Source organism: Euwallacea similis, chromosome 10 (assembly GCF_039881205.1).
Source record: "Euwallacea similis isolate ESF13 chromosome 10, ESF131.1, whole genome shotgun sequence".
NCBI classification, from domain to species: Eukaryota; Metazoa; Arthropoda; class Insecta; order Coleoptera; family Curculionidae; genus Euwallacea; species Euwallacea similis.
Window position 1 is genome coordinate 4,543,731 of NC_089618.1, and position 25,837 is coordinate 4,569,567.

General features: G+C 38.7%; 1 protein-coding gene across 5 annotated transcripts in view; it reads left to right on the forward strand.

Annotated features, from left to right (window-relative positions):
* The window catches only part of LOC136411772 (homeobox protein caupolican-like), a 38,743-nt gene that overhangs the window by 6,129 nt on the left and 6,777 nt on the right, over positions 1-25,837 (forward strand). The window contains exons 1-3 of one of the 5 annotated variants that reach the window (XM_066394469.1): positions 1,280-1,349; positions 6,654-7,398; positions 20,038-20,373. In XM_066394469.1, the coding sequence (XP_066250566.1) occupies positions 7,174-7,398; positions 20,038-20,373 (561 nt within the window). In that variant the 5' untranslated portion in view covers positions 1,280-1,349; positions 6,654-7,173. Of the gene's footprint in view, positions 1-1,279; positions 1,350-3,691; positions 4,017-6,653; positions 7,399-17,502; positions 17,771-20,037; positions 20,374-25,837 lie in introns of those variants that run through there. The other 4 variants (XR_010752349.1, XM_066394468.1, XM_066394470.1 and 1 more) reach the window with 4 other exon arrangements.

Here is a 25,837-nt window from a genome sequence, read left to right on the forward strand (position 1 = left end):
TTTAGGTTTAAATGTTTGTGCTTTATTTAATGAAGAATCTAGGTATATTTCTACAAATTTATTGGACAGCTTTAAAGGTGTAAACGTAGGCATTCTTATGTGCTGCAATATTTTTGGCAAAAGTCAAGCAGGCCATGCTCGTTTTTATTGGTCGAAGCTGAAAATTTCAGAATGTTACCCATAATTCCATGAACTGCAGTTTAAGGGTTTTTTCGCTGTTGTTAAGAGAGTTGTCGTGAAAGTTCGTGTTAAAAAGAGCTGCAAAGGGGTGAGTGTTAGGTAACTCAATAATAATAAAATTCGGATTCTCATCTTGAGGAGAAATTCCAGGAGAAACCTCCGTAAAGATGTAATTTTTCAATTAAAAAACGGCGAATGACGCTATTCGCAAGTTCAAAATGGCAGCGGGGCGCCATCATCTCAAATATGCGCAGTGTGTCCATTTTATTTTGTCACTTCTCATCTTCTGCATAGTGCGTATTATATGTATAAGTGACGACCATCCTGTATACATCACCCTTTAGTGTCAGGATGGACGATCCAACAGGGTGGTATGTAGATACATGTGTATGTAGATTTTACCAGCCCACCAATTCGTGCAAGGAAAATGGTGAGAAGTTCGATGTCTGTTTTACGTCACGTTTACGCCGATCTCATACAGTCACCCTTGCATAAACCTCGAATTAGGCCTAATTAGAATATAAATTCCCGAAGAAGTTTTTAACAATTTAATCCTTCATTTCTGAATATTAATCGACACATTAAGAATATTTCCCTCATTATCAAGAGTATAGCGTTTAGCGAAGAATAAGCTCCGCCAACCTGAACTAATAACAGGTGTCATGGCTGATTGTTATGCAATATAGCTCGCATCGATTATGGCTTTAATTAAAAAGGCATTATGTTTATAGGTGTTTTTCTGCGTTGCGGTACTCGCAATCGGAATTCATATTTATAATAAAGGAAACGTTCTTTGTGCCGGCTAAAATCGGACGACCGAAACTGTATCAAAACCTGACCAATTATCTACTTAACGCAGACACACAAAGCAACTTAAAACACGTCTAATTATGCGGCATTAAGCGTTAATTGTTGTCTGTTATGAACCGGAGGAAGCGCGTTTTTCTTGAATTGCGGAAAAACTCAAACTACAAAAAGTAATCGTCCCCTAATGTAAATGTCGTGTAACGGCCAATATTTAGTGGCCATTTAAATAGGAACTACGCCATTCTAATTTACTTACAGTTTTTCGACCGTTTAAGTCTCCGAGCTGAGCTTTCACAATGTCGATGCTTTCGTTTCGCTTCAACAAAGCAAAAAAAAGTTAAACATCGGAAACCGGGAGAAGTGTAGGTATACTAAAATCTAATTAATACATCCTCAAGTTTTGTGTAAATGATCCGTCATCGCCTCATAATTACACCACTCAGACCGTGTTCTTTTGTTTTAAATCAACAACTTCAGAAGAGCAATATGCATATCTTAACAACCTCGTATACCAAAATATTTTTCCTTTCGAGGCCTGCAGTGTATGATGTTATTGAACTCGGTTTTTTCCCATTTTTAAGTAGTCCTTGTTACTGCGGTTCTCTCCATTTTCCGTGAAGCATGGAACTGAGGCGTGTGTCGATGAATCAGGCACATTGTCATGGGAAGTGCGATTGTGCCTGGAATCTAAGCTAGGCAAACATTGAAAACTAGGTGTAACACGACAATTTACGCTTTGTTTTCTGGTTAAAAAACCCACATACAAGATGGCCAATTAATATTGTGCATTTCTAGACATTCGTGTAGTGACGTTTGTCATACTGTCGAAGTGTATGGTGCTAGAAATTATCTAAAAATTACCACACATATGCTCCGATCTCGACCGACAATATGAAAAGACCTCAATTTTTGTTAAATTTCAATTTTTTTTAAATATCTATAAAGACCTTACTTTTCTCTAATCCAAATCGGTATTGATTCCTCATGACTCTAAATATTCCCCATGTCCTAATCGATAATATAAAAAGACCCTTATTTTTTCAAACTTCAAACTGAAACCAAAACAGAACCTAAACTCTTTCAAAGCGAATCAATTTTACAAGAGCTTTTTTGAAGAACCTCATGGAGCAAATTTCTTTTAAATAAAACCTAATTTTCTTGAGAAGTTATTAACTTATTCCTACCAGAGTATTTTTAATTTAATTTGCCACTGCTCGAACCTTTTTGCAAAGTTTTTGGACATTTTTTATTGTTTTATTTGTTTTTATTATATATTATTATTATATATATTTATATATATTTATTATATATTATATATTATATATTGTTTTTATTGTTATAGTTGGTAAGTTTAGGATTTTCTTAACTCATCATCACAGTCTCTATCTGTTTCAACAAGAAAATCAATATTTGAAGTGTTTATTGATAAACTTGTAGAAACATTCCCATTTTCTGTTTCTTCACTGTTAAAAATTCGTGCTATTGTTGCTTGATGTTCTTCAAGTAAAAGCACCCTGTGGAAATAAGGAAGTATTCCTCATTAAGTCACGCACCAAAATATTTAATTTATTTAGACGATCTTGAGGGTTTAGTTAGGGAAACCTGATGAGAAATAAATCACCTAATCGTTTTTAAAAATTCTTCGGGTTTTAGGGCTGATTTTCCAATCTCCTTGAGCAAAAGGTGTCTAAGTTCTTTAATAATGAATTTCACCTAACACCTCGGTTTATAACTGCTGAAACTGGATCTTATTATAGATAGAAAATGGACTTCATTATTCTGTTATATCGTATCACATCAAATGTATAATATCAGATTGGGTTCCGTATACATCTTTGAAAGAACCATCTACGGTAATTCCAACATTGACCAATCGCACACTACTTATAATAATTTCACTACAATTCCGCCTATAGAATTGTAGAGCTTTCGCCTACCTTTGCTCCGAAATGTGATGGGCACAGTGCTTTTATACGGGGTACGGTCAAAATACACTCCCTCTTTGTCTGAACAGAAGAATCTCCATACGTTCTGGATATTATTCTCTCTTCAGTATTCCGTGTCCTTTATGAGAAAATGTGTTTCTTAAATGTGTAAATGGTGAACTTCTGTTGCGAAAAGATCTTTTAATGTGAAATTAGGTCTATTGTCAAACGTTCTAGAGTTGAAAATATCTCCAAAACGGGAGGATTATAAGGCTATTTTCAATACAATTTTTCAAGTTTTGGTCTTGGTCTTTGACTTTGACAGTTCTGTGATTATCCTTTGAACCTTGTTTTTAGAGTAAATATTTCAAAAACAGGAGGTGAGTTCAAAAAGAGAAATAGTTCAATATTGAAAATACAATTTGACTTTTTGAGGCTAAAATATCTTAAAAACCTAAAGAGAGATATATTTTTGATGAAGGTTAAGAAAGAAACCTTTGACTTCTACAAGATGCGATATTAAAATCCTGAAATGTGGACTTTTTCATACCCATTTCAGAATGAGTAAACACCTCAAAAACTGGATGATGAAACGGATATATTTGCTGCAATTTAAGTGGCTTTTCGAGCTTTTTTCCAGCTTGCCTTAAATTTAGGCTCATTAAAAGTGGATATTGCGATCGTTCCTCGTATTAGATATTATGTACACAAAACCTAATTATACCTCGCTCGGATAGTCGGACCCGCGGGGGCCCCGTGAGGGGGGGAGAGACGTTGGAGAACCGCCGGCACGGGGCGGTCACTGAAAGCGCTCGGCCGCACGCAGGCGGCCTGATAGATCGGGCCCCATACACTTACCACGTTAAAACGATATATGAGCATAACAGTATTGGTATACAGTGTATAGACCAAACTAAACCGGGTATCAGATTAACGCAGAACAGTCCGAGTGCGTCGGGACGCGCGTACCACCGACCCCCTTCGCGCGCCTTTTTTCCCTGCACCCTCTGACGAGGACGCGGAAAGTTGCCGAAACTTTTCAACTTCAGAACGACGACGGGTGTTTGGTTGTTTTTGTTGGATAAAGTGCCGGTTTCAGTGAAGGTAAGGGAGAAATCGCTTTTCGTCACCCCTTTTAAGATCCTTCCACAGTAAAATCAAAGGGGATTAGGGTTTTTTTTTGTCGTGTCGTGATAGTGCTGTAACAGCGCTCTGACGTGTAAGGATCGTTAAAATCTTTTTTTCCAAAATTTTATCAGCAAGTTATAAACTTAGTCTCTTAGGAATCCTATTCAGAATTATTCATTTGAAGCTCCCCTAAGGACAAATTACGAATATTCTAGTAACTTTGTCAGTAAAGTAATTTCCATAGAGACGTTAAAGTTCAGGTTATCCATTGATCCATTTCTCTGATTTTCCTTTCTTTTCTGTGATATACATATTGCTACACAAAACTGGTCTCTAATGTCACATATCATTGTTAAAATCATGCTTCATTAATAAGCATTCTGTAATAGTTTCAAAGAATAGAGAATCTTAATTGATACTAGTTTTCCCCTACATATGTATCACTTTATTATTCTTATCAAGGTATATGCTCATTTTCGTCTCTTTTAAGGCCATTTTAACATCTTCAGTTTAAATTTATTCTTTCAGTTAAACCCAAAAAAAAAACAAAAGAGTAATAATTTTTAATAAATAGAAACTTAAGGTTTCTTTTATTATGGCCAAAAATGAATTAATGATAAATTCAGCACATTCATTTCCTCGAAAATTGATTGGAAAACATTTAACTAGCTGTTCGGGTATATCCTGGTTAAATTCCTCACTAAGCACCTGATTTCTGAGCCGAAGAAAATCTATTAAGTGTCTCAATTTAAAATATTATACACTCTACACCTCTGATTTTGTAAGAAGGCGAAAATTGTTTTCGTTTAACTCTCTTTTGGGAGAAAGCTCAACTGCGACCCTGACTTCTCAGCAGGGAAAACATTATCCGCTTATCTCTCCTTTCATGTCCCTCTCTGTGGTTCTGATTACTTAGCAGTTGTTTACAATTTTCATTTAAGATTCTGAAAAGATCTCAGAATATCTTTCAATATACTCGCGATTTTGTGAACAAGCACATTTTTTTTTCTTTAAACTTTTTTATGAACATAACAACTCATTGCAACTCTTTATTTCTTAGGCGATAGATAAATGAGTCTTTCCATTTCCAATTTTACTTCACTTATAATTTCTGATTAGACGCGTCGTTTTTCCATTTGGCACTCTTTGTGAAACTCACAACAGATTTTGAAAGAGTGCCTCGCTACGATTTACTTACAAAAAAAAAAGCGGTTTGGAAAGGAAAATATTTATCCTGACTCAATTTCTGAGCAGGAATATATTTTGTATATTTTTAATTCTACTACCTCGGAAAACTCCTTGTTGTACACCTGATTTGAAAGAAAAAGGAAATGCTTCATAAATCTCTCAAGACATGTTACTAAGTTTCATGTGTCTCTTAGAAAAAATCTTTACTGCGTCCTCGATTTTTAAATTTTTGCTGCTCTCAAATTATTCCACTTAATTGTTTATTAACTACTCACTTGGATTTTTCACAACCTTTTTTTCCAATTCCGGGTTTCCACCAACCCTTACAAAATCTCTCACCACTCTCGTATCTTCCCTGAACACTGCGCCTTACTATTTACCTTACTTAACACTGACTTTTTGCGTTTCAGGAAAAAGCATCTTAGATGATGCGAAAACACCAAACGTTTCCTATTATATTTGCTTTAATTCTTCACTTCTTGCCTAATTATCGAGAGGAAAAACAACCCGCATTAATCCCGGTACGCTAATAATTTACAATGATATTTTTGCTTGATGTATCTGCATTCGATATCACACGCTGATAATCCCTCACTACGCTGAATTTTGTAAGGAAACACTTAATTCTGAGGGAAGTAAAATTCTCTCGTCCAGAGCTCACTGTTCCAATAATATACACGCTGATCGTGCTATTTAATTCGTGCATTGACGGCTTCTGAAAAATACCTCGCAGGTCCCTTATTGCGCATCTGATTTGATGAGCAAGCCCTTAATTTTTGGGGCCATCAGTTTTGGAAATATCTCTCTTATATTTCTCAGTACACTCATGATTTGTAAGCAGAAAAATATCTTTAGACTTCCGTAGCTGCACCCACGATTTTGTCATTTTAAGACTGGAAAATCCCCTTATCAACTTTTCTATAATATGAGAATACAGCTCATAATTACAGGGTAAAGTTTTTATCCTGCCTGAAATAAAGTCCTAAAATTTCACTTTAAATGGTCAAACGGTCCTCAAGATGTTCCCTGCTAATACTTAAGGGTGAAGGAGTAATTTTGTCTCTATGAGTGTGTAGTAACGTAGCTTTTTCCTCATGTGTGCGTCCCGGATTTTCCGCACAGGTATTTGGTCCGATAGGCGACTAAGCTACAGGGTGTTCCGTTAGAAAAAAATGTTTTGTTCGGTACCCATGAATGTACTAAATATTCTATTTTTTTTTTCAATTATGCAATCTTTTTACATTTGCAAATATCCTAGGCATATTGTGTCCGGTATAGAGTAAACAATACTATCAACTTCAGCTTAGAACGTAGCAATGATACTTTGCTGAGATTTACGATTTACGACCCATTTGCGGGCAAATTCTATAATCATAGTGAAATTAATTCCCCAGCGGGGACGTTAACAAAACGATTCTGTTTCAGAAAACAAGATAACAACCCCCTCGAAAAGACAAACAACAAAGGCCACCTGTTAGCGGTTGAGTCAACAGATCAAATAAGTCGCACGTGGAACTGAGTAGTGGTTCCCCGAAGAGAGCCCCACTTTGACAAAAAGCGACAATGAGGCATCATACAGCAACTGACGTTCTCAACGACCCTTGAGTGTCGAGTGGTCATCAATACCGTGCCTTGATTAGCCACGAGAGGTCTCGAGAACAGAGAGAGGGCATAATTAGTGCTCGTCGGAAAGTGGCGCGTGAGAGCGAGAGGGAAATAGTAGCGCGGGGTTCCCGCATTAAAAAAATAGATAATGGTTCCAAGTAAAGCACTCGAGCCGGCGAAGAGTTTGCTTTAAAATTAGCCCGTTGCTTTCTACGGGTCACTTCAGTGGTTACTTCTTTTAAACTGGAACGAAAAAATCGTCCTCGTCGCAACTCGAGTGGCGAAAATACAGTTTTCGAGTCGGATGCGCAATTAGAGGAGAAATCGGCCGCGTGAGAACATGGAAGATTCCTGGGACCAGCACGTCTCCCCCATGATGATGGGGGTGTCTATGGACATGCACCAAATTGCGCAACAAGACCTCGGCTTAACGCATCACCAGGAGCCGAGCATGGACGGCGCGGAGGACTTAAGGGGACACCACGTGGGGGAACACTCCATGGGCCACCCTGATGGCAGCGCAATGGCGTCTGGGAGCGCCGGCGTCGACTACTATGGCCACCAGGTGAGTTTCCGCACATAAATTACGCGAAATTGCGACTTTTACGACCGAGACTCGTTTTCGGGATTGAGAATTAAACCTCATTAAGGGGCTACAATGGGGGGCTTGTTGAGTCAGTTGGCAGTGTCGATTTTGATTGAAATGAGTTGGTTATGCGCAGACGATAATGGTTACTGTTGTTGCCTCGTTAATTGGATGGTTGTTTCAAAGGGAGTTCAGAAATTCCTCAAATTTCACTTGGTGATGGAATTGTGAGGGAATTTGAGAGTAAAGGTGAAGCTGGTGAGCTTAAAATGTGCCGTGGATTATTTTAGAAATTCAGATTTTCAAGAAATGCTCAGGTCCTCGATACTTAGAATGATATGTGAAACGAATATTAATTAGCGAGTTTAAAGTCCAAATCAAAGCAAAGTTGAACGTTGTTCGCAAGTCGAAGGACTCGCCTTCGAAAGTGTCTGTTGATATTTAGTAACGTGGCATTTGGACTTTGACAGATTACCTCATTCAATTGACCAATTTACTAACCGAAAAGGACGCTGTCAAACGTAAATAAATCGAAGAAAGCGAATAACAGATGATAATTTCAAATGGCATTTTGTATCAAATTATCAGCTTCTTTATATTTGTATTTTGTCCCCCAGGTGTCGCATTTATTATGAAGATAAAAAGAAAACAAAAGAAGGTTGCTGCGTTATCATTTATCGTCGCACACTATACAGGGGTGTCACATAAATGATAAAACGGAATTATCTTGAATCGGTCGTTATCAACGTCAAAAATGTAATTACCGATGCCCCGCGGTATAAACAAAACCCCCTTATCTGTGCAATTTTTATCAGTTAAAACCGGAGACCCTCACAATCGGCCATAAATCTTCGATTAACATTTAAACTGGGCTTTAAGGAGCCAATTAATTAAGGAACACACAGAAAGCAAAAGGGGCAAAGAAAGCAAAAACAAAACGACGCGGCGAATTAATTTAATTAAACGTTGCCGTGATGGACTTAATTGATTTTTACTTGAGGGCATCACGGTGCCATTTTGGGGTTCTGATGTATATTCATGCCCTCAAAAATCATGGTTTTTGGTAGGTAAAATGGAGGAGGAATTGGGCAAACCAGAAAGGTGCTCTAGACATATTTTTAAGTCACTGTTTTATTTTATGAGTCTCTGCGTTTAACAGCGTTGACAATATCAAAAAGTGTAAATTTTGATCCGGCTCGAATATCTCGAAAACTCTGTGGTATTGGTTGGTGCAGGTGTCTGGTCAATTACATAATGGTGCGCTTCAATTGCCCATTAGCTTATATCCAAAATGTTCCTCGGTGACAAATGTTGCTCATAGTTTTACAGGAATTCTCCACGGGCAGTAAAGCACCGGTCCATTGTTAAATCACACTTTCTCGATTTATCAAAATAATGGCCAGATCCCACTGAATACCCTTTTCCTGAATGACATTTGAATATTTACGTAACCGCATCTTCCTACGCGCAGTCGGTCGTCAGAAAGACAAATTATTTCTCAGTTTTTTGGTAATATTTCACTAATTTCGTTTTAAGTACAGTTTACCAACGGACAATCTGTTTGGACCCGGGCATCGGGCCTTTTAAAATGCTAATAACCGTTTTTAAAAATAAACAGTCCTTCCGATCCACCTGGTAGCTAATAATGGGTATATGTTGGTCCTAACACCTTACGAGCATTTTAAGTTTTGACAGCCCGATGATTTCCAAACCAGATAAGGATATTATATTTCACGTGTCTTGGATGTTTTTTCGAGGCCTAATGGCCATTTAAGCCGTAGGGGATCGGCTCGTGGATACATAAAAAGTCGAGCGCACTATTTCGACATTTTCTAAACTAATTTGGTCTAAAAAGTTCTCACATAGACCAGCAAATTCCGAGAATAATAGCGTTACTTTTTAAAAGCGTTAATTCTCATGGGTTAAAAGACCATAAAGAGTGACCCGCGGTATGCGGGCAAACAATTTATAAAGAAGGTCAAGACGTGAGGTCTCAAAGAATGGGACATGGCTCGCAAGGTGTTTGGGTACTTAGGCCACTATTTATAGGAAGTTATGACTTTTTAGAGACTATTTCTAATGGGAACCAGGTGCCTGCTCGGCAGGTTCCGTGGATTTCCTTCCTGCCTTTGTAGATCCGTTATTTGGCTTTCACGTTGTCGGAATTTTTTGCATTCTTTAAGGGCTGTTTTAGCTTATTATTTTCGGAAGTTAAGTCCGTAACGTTTTAGTTTTTGTTATTGCAAGACCCTTCAGAAGTACGCACTTACGTTGAAGAATTTAATGAATATCAGAAAACTAGCGTAATATCATGAATGGCAATACATTAAAGGCAAAGACTAAAATATACGAAAACGGTTAAAATTCGAACGTCGTGTTGAATTAACGAAATTGAAAATTTTTACATTGGTCGGCATTTCAAGACAAACTTTTTCTCGAAATTTCGTCACCGTATTCCGATTTTTAACTGAAATATTGACTTTTTAAATATGATACTTTTTGCCTGTTCGATAGTCGTAACAAGTCGAAATAGGCACCAAAGTTGACATGAATCAGAAAGTAATCAAAACTTTGTCAGATAACAAAGGTAATTAATTAATTTGCTGTATTTTAATTACGGTATCAACGAAACAAACTTTGGAAATTGAATTATTGATGTTTATTTCAACAAAGTATCACAAATAATGTTGGAAAAATCGTATGAATATATGCATAAATGAATACTGCATAATAGTATCTATGTGCGTCCCTATACATTTAGGTATATTATTGTATTAGGAATAAATAAATATCAGCTTAATATTAATAATATACAATCAGCTGCATAATAGGCACTAATATTAGTTAATATTTAACATTCATATAAAACAAACGAATTTCTTTTTTAAAATTGAAAAAGTAAAATCGTAAAAGCATGCATTCCCCTAATTGTAAATATGTACATTAAAATTTTATTAATAGTTTGTGAAAGCCTTTCATATTTTGCGTAATTAAGTCATTTTTATATATCAATGCTAACGCAGCTTTTTTAAATACGGACCTGGAATTTTTGTGTCATATTTCGAAACCCCTTTGCATCATCTTCAATTTTTCTGGGAATTTTTACACTTGATCCTTGATAGTTCCTCAGTTTTTCAAATAGAAAAATTCATTGGAATCGCATCGGGAGGAGGAGGTGACCAACTCAAAAAAATACCCAAAAAATGCATTGGTACTTTACGAATAAAAAAGTGCGCTCCAAATGCTACAATAAAAACTCGTAGGCCTATATGTTAAAAAAGTCAGCCGATATCAGTACCTTCATCGTCCAATATCATCTTGGCACATTTTTCGTCAACTCTTGGAAATCAAATTATACACAAATGCAGTTTTGTATAGGGTCCTTGTACTATACGGGGCATTTTCTTAATCCCCGTTCCGTCAAGGAACAAAAGTGTCAGGGAATTTGACTAATAAGAATTGTTATTAAATAGAAAATCTCCGTCCTCCATCTGGGTATTTCAGTAGCGTGCCACCGAAAACGCGAATGACAATGGTACACTTTTTGCGTGATTCGTTTTCCATTTTTCGACATGAAATCCCATGTTGTATTATTGATTCCGAAAAGGGGGCTACTCGTTCCACCATTGTTTCGATTGTTTTTGGCGACGAAACGGGGGGAATTTCCTGCGGTGACCAAACCCGAAACTTTCTCGCCCAACGCGAGCAAACACGGCCTGAAAAAAAACCAATCACAATTCAATATTTGGTAACGCTTGTTAGGGTTTAGAAGGCATGTTCAAATAATTAAGTTTCATGAAATTCAAGTACAAACATCGTAAGGCAAATATTTCGCAATCTTGTTTGGGTATGAAACGTGAGAATTTCTACTTCTTTGAGTCGATTCAAGGATTAAATAATTTAGCGTTAGAAAAGTTTAATTAAAATCCCGAGCACGTGCCACGTAAAACTACTACAAACATCCCATCAAAAAAGTAAGTTAGTGGTGGGTCCGACGGACTCGCAGGTGCTTTCTTCAAACGATGCGAAGGGGAAGTGAAATACGTGTCTTGTCCACTACCACGGAAGTTCTATTAATTACACTTTTATTTATATTCTTTCTCGGCCTCACCACGTGTGAGTGTGATGTGGGAAAATGCGCCTCAGCAAAGCCGACTCTCTGACCCCCCTAAGCCCTCCGAAAGACTATTAAAGTGGCTGCTTATAATCAAAAAGAACTAGAGCTTAATAAAAACAGTAACACTACATTAAGAGCCATTAAGAACAATGGCGCTCGCGCATTAATATGTATGAAAATATGGCGGCCCACGCAGTATTAAAAAGGTATTAACTTATTTTAATATGTCTTTGTATCTATCTGGTACGTACGTGTAATGTCAGGCCTGTTGATAGTCCGTTGATAATATTTATTACTCCTAGCTCCTTGTCGTTATGCTAATTTATTTGTTCCCGATTTAATAATTTTTTTTTCTTCTGTTTGTTTAATTTACGATTTGATAAGCATTGATTTGTTATGGGTTTTGTTTGTTGGACAGTCGATAGTCACTCATCATATCCATCAATAATCTCGTCGCGGGGGGGCACGCCCCATGGGGCACATTCAATGCGGACATAGTTCATTCATAACTATGGTTGCGTGTCATTCCAACGTCATGTCCATTTTTTCGCTCCCTAGGGGCCCGGTCTATGTCTCCGATTTAATTTCAATTCTCATCTACTGATTTGTCACCTCAAAATGTAGCGCCACCTACTGAAGCGAGCTCCGAAAACCTCTTACCGCAGTCCTTATTTTTACTAAGTTGTCTTTGGTTTTATTTTCTTACAGGCCCTTTAATTGCATTTTCTCATGGTCAAATAAAAAACGGAACGCAGTGGGATGATGATGGGTCAGGTAGTGACTGCCCATGGCTGGCGCCGGTCGAAATTCGAAAAGTCATAACTTAGGTGACGAGGGCCGCAGATAAACGGTTTTTATTGGCCTATTTGGTGCAATGTACGACCACTTTGACTGTCATAAAGCGTTTTGTCTTCTGGTCGAATTGACGTGTGAGTGCCAAAATTGGCGCCTCCGGAGCCACTTCACCGTTTTTTGTCGTCGTTGTAAAATTGATTAGCATGAGTTCGTTTGTGTGTAATATGAGTGCCCTTTTGTGAGATCCAAAAATTCCCATTTTATGAGTAAAAATGCTACGACAAACCTTGCGAACGCAAGTCTTTCCATTCAAAATGAAGAATTTGAATTAAGTGTTTACTTCGTATGTTTAAAATTGCGTTCAGCTTCGACATCCTTCTTGTAACTTTTTTTATGTTCAAACCATTCCTCTATTTCCACAACTGACTTGAGTTCTAAGTGTCTTCAAGACAATGTCAAGTCGACTCTTCAATGCATTGAGTATACCTCTCTCAGTAGATAACTTCAATTCGCCATGAATAAAGTAAGCAACTCCTAAGAAAATTGTCTTTAATTTGACAGATTTGCCGTGTTATCACATTTTTTCAGGCAAATCTTTGAAAGAAAATGATTTTTGGCGAGGGAGAAAAATGTAGTAGTTTAAGTGGCAACGTTGCGAGTTTTTTTCTCGAGGATTTAGATGGAGATTCCTGGTGATAAAGGCAAGTAATTTGAATGGCAAACATAGCGTACTCATCAGATTTAAAACGGCATCGTGTCTCGTTATGGACAATAATTTATTTAAGTGGCAAGATTTATTATTATCCCTGGCCTTTGTGATGAGCAATGCTGCTTGGCGAGTACAATTTTCCCAATTGGATTCTATTTTTCCTCCGTGTCTCGACGAATTAATTACCCGTTAAATGCGCTCAAAGCCGTTAAGCCTGTAGATTAACCCAAGTCTCCTGTAGCTAAATCAGTCCCAAAAACTTCTTTATGAAGTCCTCTAGTAATTTGTCCTGTAATCGCTCTCTTTCTTCGCCATGTAAATGCTATAAGACTATTATGACAAATTCCAAGCCTTCTAAAATACACCAAGTACCATTCTGATCGCGGACGTCGTTTCCTAACCCTCATTAGGTTTAGGCGGTACCGTAATGGATTTTTGAGAAACCTAAGTTCTGCTATCTCCGCAACCTGCCGATCACAACCACCCGCCCTTTATCCATCCAAATAACCTAGTTAAGGGTTGTTACTTAGCTCGGTAGGTATCTATCATCGCGTAGGTACTATAAGCTGCTTTGTTGTGGCTGAGTGTTCAATGGTCGAATTTATTGGTACTGCACCCTTTAGTTTCGGCTCCGAAAGAATTCAGTAAAGTTGTTTACAAGAGAGTCTGATTTATGTTAATCGGCAAAGGGGAAGATAAATTATGAAGCCGCCGACATTGGTACAAGTTGTCGGCAAAATTATTACCTTGTGCGCGATTGGATCGGACAATTAATACATTTTCCGTATGTCGATATGTTTTTAAATGTACCTTCTTATTTGATAAGGAGCAGGGCGGAGGTGGTGTAAATCAGCCCCCCTAGGAAATAAAAATTAATTTATTGAAATGGGATATTTGTAAAACAACACAGGAGTATCTAATTACAGCTGTGCGGCTGATGTATGGAGTGCACGAATGCGATATTGCCATTAAATTTTTCAGTCTCGGTATAATGCCTTGCACATTTAAATATTAAGCCTGCAATAGAATTTTAATTGTGGCTATAATTCCTTTTATTATATGCGTTTTAGGAAGCCCTTCGTTTGCGTCAATATACCGAGAAAAAGAGAGATATTTCGTTACCTGGTGTGTGTCAAGAATTTCTTGGACATCCTGTATTGTGGCTTTGATAGCCGTTTCAGAACTAATAATAATAGATCGATGCATAATTCATGTCTGTGAGGCCTAAAACGCAACGCAGAAAATAAATTTTTTTAAATTAACACGCTCCTAATTAAAGCTTTAATATGATTCATGAATATTCCGCCTTTATCAGCTGTAATTTTAAGCGTTTTAATTATGAATGAAAATTATAAATTTAGGGTCTCTCACTCCTTGGGTTCGTAACGTATTCACGGCTATTTGCATTCGCCGGAAAATAAAAATAAATAAAAGTAATTCGCCAGAACCTCATTACACGGGATTATGTGTAAATGCAGCTTAATGGGGCTTTGTGCCATAAATTCCTTTTTTTCGGCTACCGAGAGTGTTCTGGCTCTACGATCCCCTCTGCCCCCGACAGGTGCCTCACCATTAATAAATTACCCCGGTTTTCATTAACTGACAGTGGATTTTATTAAAAGACGATAACAGTGGAGTTTTAAGGCCAATCAAAACTACATTAGCGTCCCCGCTCGTTATAGATGGTATAGATTACCGCATTTTTACCGTATTATAATTTCGTATTATATATATGTTTTATATTAATTGCAATTTAGAGGAAGTATATACCCTATAAATGATGCGAAGTCCTTTATCTATATGAAGATCTAATCGCTCTTGGAAAAAATATACCCCCGTTCCGACGGCCCGAATGTACGCATTGATAAATGAGAAATAAATGTAAACATAATTACTCAATTTGCCGTTCGACGACGGAACGTTGTAAACAGAATATTAATAAATTGTTAAACGCACTCCTCTGGGGCGTTAATTATGACCCTCGTTATCGTGGGTAATGAAAAAGTCATAGACACATTTAAACGAGCCTTTGTTTTTATGCTAAATTGAGAGGCAACGGTGCCACCCGCAGCAGGTGGCAAAAAACGACATTTTTTTATATGTATTTAATGGGCACTTCATGTCTTTAATTCTAATAGAAAATGTTGTGAAATCCCTTGAACTTGAGAACTAGAACAAAGTTAGTTTCGGACCGTTCGAAGTCCCTTCAAGTACAAGATGGATACCTACTCGATGGACGCCTAAAATATGAGCTTGAATGTGCGTTTTTCTGGAACATCATCCCGCCATCTTTAAAAATTAAAAGCTTTACTTCAGACTTCTCTGGCCTCTACGGCATGCCCTATATCGAACCGATCAACTAGCGATTTCGAAACGTTCAGAAATCCCCTAAAGAAATGATCGAAATGCAACACACCTCTGAAGTACCTACTAGAAAAATGGCTTCTTAGGTACTTCAAAATGGCCTCCGGGAAAGGTGGAAGAAAAGGGATGTGAGTGCCGATAGGTAGCAAAAGCTGAATTTTTATGTTTGCTACGCCCAAAATGCATTAGCGCATCTTGGAGATTTGTGGCGATTACAACGTTGCAAATATGGCAAAAATCCACATCAGATATTTTTAGATATACATTTCATGGTTTTGAGACGCAAAAACATCAAAATTCGTCGTCGGATGCCGATTGAAAATGAACAATAAAATCCCCAATCGAACGGGTAATTGACGAAGGGGGGACAGGGGCAATACAAACGAAACAATTAGCCTTTGTTTAATATCGGACAAATATCGCGCACTAACAAACCAAATGAGCCCGCTGCCGTATACAATTAGCCACAAAATACAACAACAACACTATGTTGTAGGTCCCATTCATATCGGGGAACAATGCGTTCGTGGCCGAGAATTTAAATATGGCGTTTTAATCACCTGTAAAGAGATATTCCCTAGACAATAGGCTTGTAATGAATTTATTAGGTATTATTTTTTCACTTCCCCATGAATTTCTAATGCCGATCGTTTATTATTGTGAATTCTCGGCCGAAAAAAACGTCAGCCCTTATTCAAAATGCCCTTTTATTGACGGTTCTTGGATAGATGTAATGACAGGAAATTGGTAGCTTAAAAAGTAGAGAATTACCACGTTTTCAACTGTGATTAAAGTTGAAAAACTTTGAAAGCTTCATTTTCGAAACTTCCGATAAGCCAATCTCTGAATCTTGAATTGGCCGAGAATTCTGGTTATTAGACAGGTCAATGCAATCATTAAAGTGACTCCAGCATACTAAGTTTCCGGGTGGAGACCTACTACACATGTATGTAGGTCTTTCGAGTCGTTGCATGGTGCTAAACTCGTAGATATAAATTTAGATTTACAAGGTTATAAATCCAGAGATTTAAGGTCATTTCGGGCTAGGAAAAAAACTGTTTCGTCCAGTAATGAATTCAAATTTTTCGGGGTCCCACAGGGTGTTGAATTCCTTACAGATATTCACGTTTTGAAGGTCAGAATTTTGGGTTTTTAAGGTTACAAGTCAGTTCAAGGTGCTAAATTCTCGAAAATATGAGAAAAATAGTTTTGTAAAAATTGACAACTTTAGTCGTAAAACTTTTGAGTTTTTCAGTTAGGTTGTGGTGATATCGGAAGTCTGATAGAAAAACGCGGGTCGTCAATTTACAAATTCTCTGTTCCCGCAAATTAATCGACAATTAACTCGTGTCCCTCCCCCCCGTTTGGTGTCGAACATAAATCATGTAAAACATTTGTAAACAATCGAAAAAGCGACTCCAAACTGTTAAAAACTTATATCTTATCAAACCCCATTGAGTTAAGTTTTATGTCTTGTTCATTTAATAAACATATCCCTATCTTTAATACTTGTCGGGACACACGCTCAAGCTCTGTTTGAAATTGTAAAGTGCATTTTCGTGTAAAAATCACCGTGTGTCGGTGTAGGCCGCGTTGCCACGTCTCCCCGCTCGGTTTGTTTTTCGATGTGTATCCTTTAACGCCATCGCAAGCGCACGAATTCACGAAAATCGAGGCTTTGCCTATATTTAAAAAATAGCCAATGCACATAACAGTTATCAACCCAATTATACACAAACAAACAAAATTGGCAACAGGGTTCCCAAAAATACAAACGATCTCCTGATTCATTCCTCGCTCAGAAACACGATGTTTTCAATAAATTCACTTAACTTGAAGTCGTTGTTCCACACAGAGAAGGGGGATTTGTTCTCAAGTCGCCTAACTCTATAAAACAAGATAGAGAACTCGTGTACATCCCTTCCCCTGCTCGAAGGAGGCGGCGCCTGCGGGGCCTATGTCGAGTTTCAGCCAATCGGGCTTCGCGCCAGCGCATAGGCTCCGCGATTTTCATGTAGTTGTTGGTCGGACTTGCAGCTCCGCCTCTGAAAGTGAGAGGCAGGGGGAGGAGCGTACGGATCAGAAAGAGCCAGAGGGGGAGCTGCTTTAGTCGCGATCAGACAACAAATTCGGAAAGGTCGTGCGGCTCAAGAGGCGCTTTGTTCAGGTTTTTTTCTCAAGTTGCGTGTGCTGCTTGGGCAGAGGCTTTTTCAATTCTTGTTAGTGGGGATTTTTGTGACTTTAATGTGCGGAAAATACTCAGCTTCCAGTGCGGATACAGGACCTTGATTGAGACTTAGTGCGGGGGATTTATGATGGCGGCTTATGCCCAGTTTGCTGGTTACGGTTATCCGACGGCTACGCAGGTATGAATGAATGTTTAAAACCTGAAATACTCTATGATTTAGGTCTCGGATTAATTATACACTGTGTCTGAATATATTCTTTGCAATTTATGCCATTGAAGTACACTTTGCAAAATACCGATTACCTTGCCGTCGGATAACAATTTCTATGTCCAAAAGTGTCATTTCTGTGAGGTATCAGGGGAGGTAAACTAATTACTGATCGAAATTAGCTTCACGTGCCCTGTAGAGACTAAACCAAACAAGACGAGAGTCGATGGTAAACATTTGATTTCCACTCGGGGCTTTTCCGTGCCCTTTGGGCGCGGTTGCCGACAATCTGTCAGGGGGGCTTTTTGAAACCTGTTTTAAGCAAATACTTTAGATATATTAGGATTTTTAATTTCTCCCCTTTAAAGGATCAAATTCAATGACTTTGGGGGGAATTTTTGCTGGAGGATGGTGTAGGTTTCACGTCGGAACGTCCCCGTTGCTTACAAAAGTCTTTAGCTTTCATATTAAGTGAGTTAATCGAAGTAGTCTGAAGTAATAGATGAACAAATAAGCTCGACTCCAACGTTCAAACAACACGGATTTTTGTTATTTTTAGGTTGATGAGTTTTTAAAAGTTTTCATTTTTCACATCGATTAATGTCTGGTGTGATATCTGAACAAGAAGTGGACAATAAACAAATAACTTTACTTTCAACATGTTTTCGTGTGCCCTCTTGAAGAGTTCGCAACTTTTCAGAGGCTTCAAGACTCGGCAATTTGTTTTTGACAATTCTGTAGTGTTTTCAAGGTCGTTTCCCTGTTTAGAAAGAGTTTTTATGTTTTAAGGAGAGTCTGGGTTTCAAGCTTCTTCACGTTTTTTATAATCAGTGACTATAATTTCTGAGTATTCGTATTCGGTAATATTATGAATAAAAAGTGTGTGTTTCATTGTCAGTTTTCAATCGTTCAAGTTTTCCAGAATGTTTTATGACAATTTCATATGTAGCTCTTTGGGCCATTTCAGCAAAAAACGAGGATCATTTTTGTCGCAGATTTCCGTATTTTGAAATATCCGGATTTTTATATTAGATCCGATGTCTAATATAGGTATCTAGGTCAATAAACCTGAATTCAAAATCGGGATTTTTCAGTCTTCGTTGTGAAATTTTGAATATTGTTTTATAGCATTTTTAAATCATCTCCAAATGTCCCAAAACAGGAGCATGAAGAAAAGTTTATAAGAGTGCATTAAACGAAAGCGGAATAATTCACAGAGTTGAGGTCTGTTGGAAACATTCTGCATCACTGCTTTTTTCATATTTTTAAACTAGAAACGTATTATTTTCAATCTAAATTATAATCCAAATACCTTATAAGGACGAGCCATGTATGGCGGAGTTTTAAGATCATAAAAAGGAAACACGATACACTTTTTTTGCAGTGTTCCCTTAGAACTTCCTTTCGTTTTCCTTCCAAATACTAAATAAACGTTACGGGCGGGTGGGGGATCAATTTCCTTTATGAAGTAGAAATAAATTGTTCACTTTTTAAAAACTCTTATGGGTTCAATGGAAAACGTTACTTCACTGCTTTTGTGGACTCTGGCCCACCCCAGTCAACCTAAATTCTAGAACAGGGATGTACAGGGGTCAGTTAATCAATTGATAAAAATTCCGCTTAATTGTATCCAGTACATGCATAAACCGATGCACACGAAATGTCGACAAGAGTAATTGACCCGCTTTACCAGTTTTCCCTCTCCGATGGCGCCCCTGTTCCCTCCTCCCCATACGCCATTGTTACCGAAATTCCTGCATAATTTCCACTTCAGCCGTGTACATGGTACTCGAAACAAATGTTTGCAAAATCACCGGAGATTATCAAATCGCTGTATGTATGTTCGCCATTAGGCCCGTTGCAAAATCGAATCGCATTACGTATTTGCGAAAAAACAGACGAACATCTGTTTCGACGAGGTACCCAGATTATCGCTCATTTATTGTGACGCGTATGGTGATGGAGTGCCGAGCCTCGAAATGGGAAAATGATGTATCTGGTAGAGTGCGCCGCGACGCCGCTTTCGATGCCACAAATTATGTTTATACGGACCTATTTACGTCCCCGCTATTATTAAATATTTAGGAATCAAAACCAACACCCCACTAAGTTTCCAAAACAAACACTCCAACTAATGGCCTATTAGTGTTGGTTTGTTGCCTCAACACTTAAGGCACTTAATTTTTGTCATAACTCATCATTGTGGTACTTAAACACTCTTATCTTTGCAATTCCAGCTCTTGGTCGGCGGTCAACCGACGACAAACAGCGGTTCGTCCCCGGCGTCTGGGGGCGGTTCCCTGAGCCCTGGTGGTTCCGCAGGGCTTCCCGGTGCGTTGTCTCCCGGGGGAACTTCCTCCACTGGGCCCACTCAATGCTGTGATAACGGCAGGCCCTTGGTCACCGATCCGGTTACCGGACAAAGCGTCTGTTCCTGTCAGTACGATTCTGCGAGGTTGGCGGCTCTGCAGTACCCTCGGAGTGTCAGCATGTACGGCACACCCTATCCCAGCACCGACCAGAATCCCTACCCTAGTATAGGAGTTGAGAGTTCCGCCTTCTATTCACCACTGGTAAGTAAAAAATTCATTTTATAGTCATTACCTTAAAAAGTGTTCGTCTCAATTCGACAAGGAAGAAGTCACACCGGCAACATTGTATGATGTCGTCGTCATCATCATCATGTCACTTTGATAGTGTTGCTCGCAGTTTCATTTGGGTTCGTTTAACAAAAGAGTGATCCGATTTGCCGCATTTGCTACAGTTTAATATAATCATCTGCAGAGTTGACGTAATATTATGGAAGTCTCTTCTTTGTTCTGCTTTCCGTTTAGACATTTCTAGGTCTAAATTAAACATACAGTGTATCTCGATAAATTTTCGGCTCAAAACTGTGTAGAGTCGCATTTCGCGGCATGAAATTGATAGGCATAATGAAATTTCATTGGTTCAAAATTAAAAATGGTCATGTAGACGTTCACAAGGATCATCTGACAAATGACGTGACAAATTAATAGCGCGATTTTGCCATTTTGGCCCGTGTCCTGTTTCTTTTTGCTGCGTTTGAGCGTGCCAAATCTTCGTTGGAGCCATTCACGATTCACATCTCTACTACTTGTAAACCAAACGGATGCCTAGCTTAAATATTCAATGACCATCAGTTCTCACGATTCCGTCGCGCAGATCCTGCAACTGTCAAACGCTGTGTGAAAACGTACCTTTTTAGCCTTAATGATTTCAGTGCAAGAATGTCAGTGGTGTTGACCAGGCTGATTAACTGTGGAGTTTTCCTGCTGTAGGAAGCAAAAATGCCCGGCTTGTTTACATTTAAATGGTTCCCAATCACCTGGAAGCACAGTTCAAAAAGGCCGCGCCGGATGATAAGAAGCGGTTATCAAATGTTTGCTGACTTATCGCGACCGTGATTGACTCGATTGTCGGCATTTTGTTACGACATAACAAATAATTATCGGTCGAAATATACACCGATAAGGGACACTTCGACTCGGTTTCAAGATGGCGGGCCTTTGATCGCCCCTTCGCCGCTGACACTGTGTCCCGATTAGATTTTAAAGTTTGCTTTGGATGATGAATGATGGGCCATGAGCTCGTTTTAGCGTCACCATATAAACACGCCCAAAAGTTGGAGGAAATACTTTCCGGCGTGTACACGCATTTTATTGTTGCACTAAACTTGTGTTTATACGTCTTTTATAGTTTTTATAGCGTTTATTTAAAATTCTATTACCAATCCGGTGTCGGCGCTCGAGTGGGCGTTAAAACATTTATCGGTTCGCCAGAGGTGCCAACGATATTTTCCACAATTTATAACCGATATTTAAATTCGAAAACTACCATTAAATCGCCTTTTTCGTTCGGAATTTGCCCGTCGTAAACTGTGAACACTGCAATCGTAATACGTCCGAAAATTCAATCGCCGGAAAGATTCAAGCTAAATTAAGCAAAGTCGATTGTGGAAATTTAGAGTTAATGTGACCTGCGTACTTGGCATTTGAATTTTTGACCAAATTTATACTTAGAAGAAACAATTTTTCAAAAATACGAGCCCCACGAGTTCAAAAGTTGACGACCGACAACGTGTTTATTGTAAATCGTCGTTGTTTGCGGAAGGAAATAACGCGATTTCTACATATTCAGAACCACCACGTTTCTATACCGAAACTAAGACCGAATTAGAAGATTCTCCATGGTGGTAATTGGTGATTTGGTTGGTAACAACGTCCCTTATAAGTTGTAGCTACTTTATGATAATCAGGAGGTAATAAGTATATTTGCTCTGAGAACCGTTGTGGCGGTTTTACTTCAACATTGTTAGTAAAATTGAGTGAAAATTGGCTCCAGTCGAGAAATTCTGACCAACTTACAGATTGCGCTTACGTGATTTCGTATAAAGCAGGCGATGAAGATAGCTACCAACTAAAAGGTGACCCCTTTTTCTACGATTGAATGTTTTCGAATATAGGGAGATTTTCCGGCTATCCAAATTACTGATTGGGGTGTCAGTGTCAACACGAAACAAGTGTTAACACTAATTGACACAAAAGACAACTACACGTAATATACATGTCTAATCCGCACACCATTGGTTTTAGTCCTAATAATAGCGTCGACTGTTTTTTTTGCAAATGCAAAATTGACACTCTCCTTGCACGCAAAATAGTGGCGTAGTAAGACTATTCATCAACAACATTTAAAACGTGTTGTCCAAAATAATTTTTTTTTAAATGTATAACTGACAACGTCAACTCGCCATCACTAAATGGAACCTAGCTAAGTATTTTCTGTACAATGTCTGCTTTTAAACTGCGGAGGGCCAGTTCGCCCCTGAACCTAAATCAGGCCTCCCGGGAAATAATGGATTGACCAACAAATTATTTCGAGTCTAAAAACCGTCCAAAGACAATGGAAGTTATGCGGCGGCGAACGTGGAATTAAAAAAAACACACACATTCCATGACGCGTTACTCCAGGCCTTATTGTAGCTCTGAGGTGCTTTAAAAGGCGTGCATCGAGTTAACGAATTATACCTACGGAGAGCTACATGTGTTTTCCTCTCGTGAACCAAGGTTTCCTCGAAAACTAAATCTAATCGCAAGCAGTTGTAGGCCTGATAACTTAGTGGCGTTGTATAGCACGTGGGAGCACGACTGGTCCTCGCCAGCGAAATAAGCCAATAAAAGTCCCTTTGAGAAAAAAGGGGCCGCGATGAAAAATCCCGTGAAGATAAAATTGTGGAGGTATTCATACGGTCCTCCGAGATGTATATATTGAAAAATCCGCTTCTCAATTTTGACAGATATGATTTAGAGCGTCGCACTTTATTCGAGTGCGTTTCCGTCCCCTTCGAAGTGCCTCATTTATGTGGCCAACAGTGGCGGCGGTGTTCAAATTCAAAACCTGAAACAAGAATTTCAAATGCGTAGCTTGACCTACCACCAGCAGTTGCTCGTTGAAGGGATTTTTAACTTAGTTTCCGTGTTTGAGGCCAATTGATGTGTTGGTGTGGGTGGAAACAAATGTTCAAATTAATTTCCCGTGCGCCCCTGTCTATCCACATTTATTCCCGAAGAGTAAACCTTTTTTTTGGCGAAAAGAGGGAAACGCTTCTCCGCGGGAGTTAGAAAAAGATAGATGGGTTAAATACGGCAACGATGGTTTTTTTTTCATCGAAGCAAAAGCCGACTTGTTGAGCGTCCCATCCGGGGAGACGCCCCTGCTTAAATCGAAACAAGCATAAGAAGCCTTTTAACACTTCCAGCGGACATTCTACAAGAATCCACGTAGCCTTTTTTTACAACTGCTCGCCCATAACTTGCACGGGCAACGACGAGAAGAGTGCTCGAGCAGGGCGCACCACGTCGAAGACGTTTCTTCTTTATGAGGTGCTTATCTGCTGGGAACGTGCGCCTCTGTCCTAGACCGAAAAAGAGATACGTGAAATAAATCATAGAACTTAAAAAAAAAAAACACACGATAAGTGCTGTAAACAGCGTTGTCTTTCGGCGAACAAAAGTATTGCTCTAAAGTTAAAACACTCAAAATAAACCCCACAACCACGAAAATGATCGTTTTTGTAGGACGCTTGAAGGGCTTGACATATCCATGGAAAAGGGTCGCGTTAGTAGCCTTACCAACTATCTTCTAACTCGAATTGAAACTGGCATATCAGATATATGTATAAAGAAACGTGGTTTGCTGCAGCCAGACAAATTCACTGTTTGTTCACAAAGTAGAAAAAGGAATTTTTATCAGGGCAAATTAAATTTGATGTCGTGAATGGTCTTTGAAAGGTAATTATAACCGAAAATGGGTTTTTCCATTTGACGTGATGCGTAAGCAAAACCGTAATAGATGGAATAATTCAGGAGTAATACAATTTGTAAATTGTCATTGTTATTGTTTGTCCCTTGGAGACTGAAACTTTGTCGTAATCGTTTCGGAAAGTTAATGGATCCTATGTATCTGTATCAGTCAGAACTATACGTCGTTGAGGGACAAAAAGAGACGTAAATTGCCACTATACCGGAGATGGGGAATTATTGAAGTGTTTTTTGAGGAAGCGAAAACTTGATGCATGTCCAGAGTTTAATGAATGAAATTAGCGAATACCCGTTTTTGCTGGGTGATCGTTGTGCGCCAGGACTAGTGTTGATATGTGGGTGGGATCTGGGTTGAAATATAACGAACTAGTAGCTTTATTTCTTACTAAAATCGAATTGTTGTTACATGCGCTGCCCCGACTCAAGAATTGTGATTGACGGTGATTTTAATCTGTTGAAAAGTAACTCTTAGGACTTGATTCTTCCGAACCTGTTGGTTTCGGCGTGCCTGTGGCTGTTCTAACCTGAACTAACTTAAATTGGCTGCTCACACTATCAGTGTTTAATCGATCGCTTTTGCTGTTTCGCATATCCTACGGGGGTACTTTTATGCAAAGGCGCCAAACCGAGAACGGTAAATTTCCGAATTTGATGCGAACCGAATAAGTCACAGTCCGGTACTGTCCTCTGCGATTCGATTCAAATTACAAGTGCCGTTTGTATCGTTCGATCGGAGCTCATAAGTAACTCGACAGCATTCGAGACACCTTTTTTCTACACCGGACCCTACATCGAATGCCGTTAAAAACTGCACTTTTAATATACGGGGACATGTTCGGCTGTCATTAACGCGGGCAAGTGGCCGTTGTAAGCATGCAAGTATACAGGTGCAAACACTTAATTACCATCGGAGCGATTTGTTTCGTATTTTGTGTATAAAAATTCAGTATAAACAACATACATAAAGATGGCTTCCAACTGCATGTTGCGGAGATCACAATGAGAAAGCGCTTTAAATAAATCGTCGTGCCTTATAAGTCACACCGAGCCAACAGACTTACAAATTACCGTACTTTATAACATTGCGCGCATATAAAAGCGAGTTGTTTTAAGGCGACTCTTTATACGTCTAAAGCTGGCTCAGCACCTATTTAGGAGAAATAAGGGGGTTTAGTTCGTCTATATGCACCAGCAGCATTGCCAGTGCTTGGGTTTCAGTAATTAATTATTAATTACAATTTAAGTAAAGCAATTACTGTTATTCGAGGAAGAAGAAATGTCAAAGAAATTATCACTGACCGTGAGCAATGCATCATGGCAGGAGGAATAATAATGGTTTAAGGTTGGACTGTCATGCGTGAAGTTTCTGTGGCCGCTGTGCTGTTATGAAGTCATATTGGAGGTGAAATTAAAACAATAACAACTTAATTGGTGCTTGAAGTAAAATAATATTAAGATACTTTAGACTTTTTCTTGGTTCCATCTAGTGACGCATATTTTGACACTGACACTTCTCCTTTCGATAACTCTGCAAACTTAAAAACACATTATCATAACCTCAAATGTCAAATTTGCGTTACTTCCTTCCTTATATTGCCCACCAGGTGTCGCATTGGTAGCATACCTAGGCGTTTCCAATGTTGCCACAAGATCTCCCTCCGCTTCCTGCTACTACCAGTAGAGGGCAATTTATAAT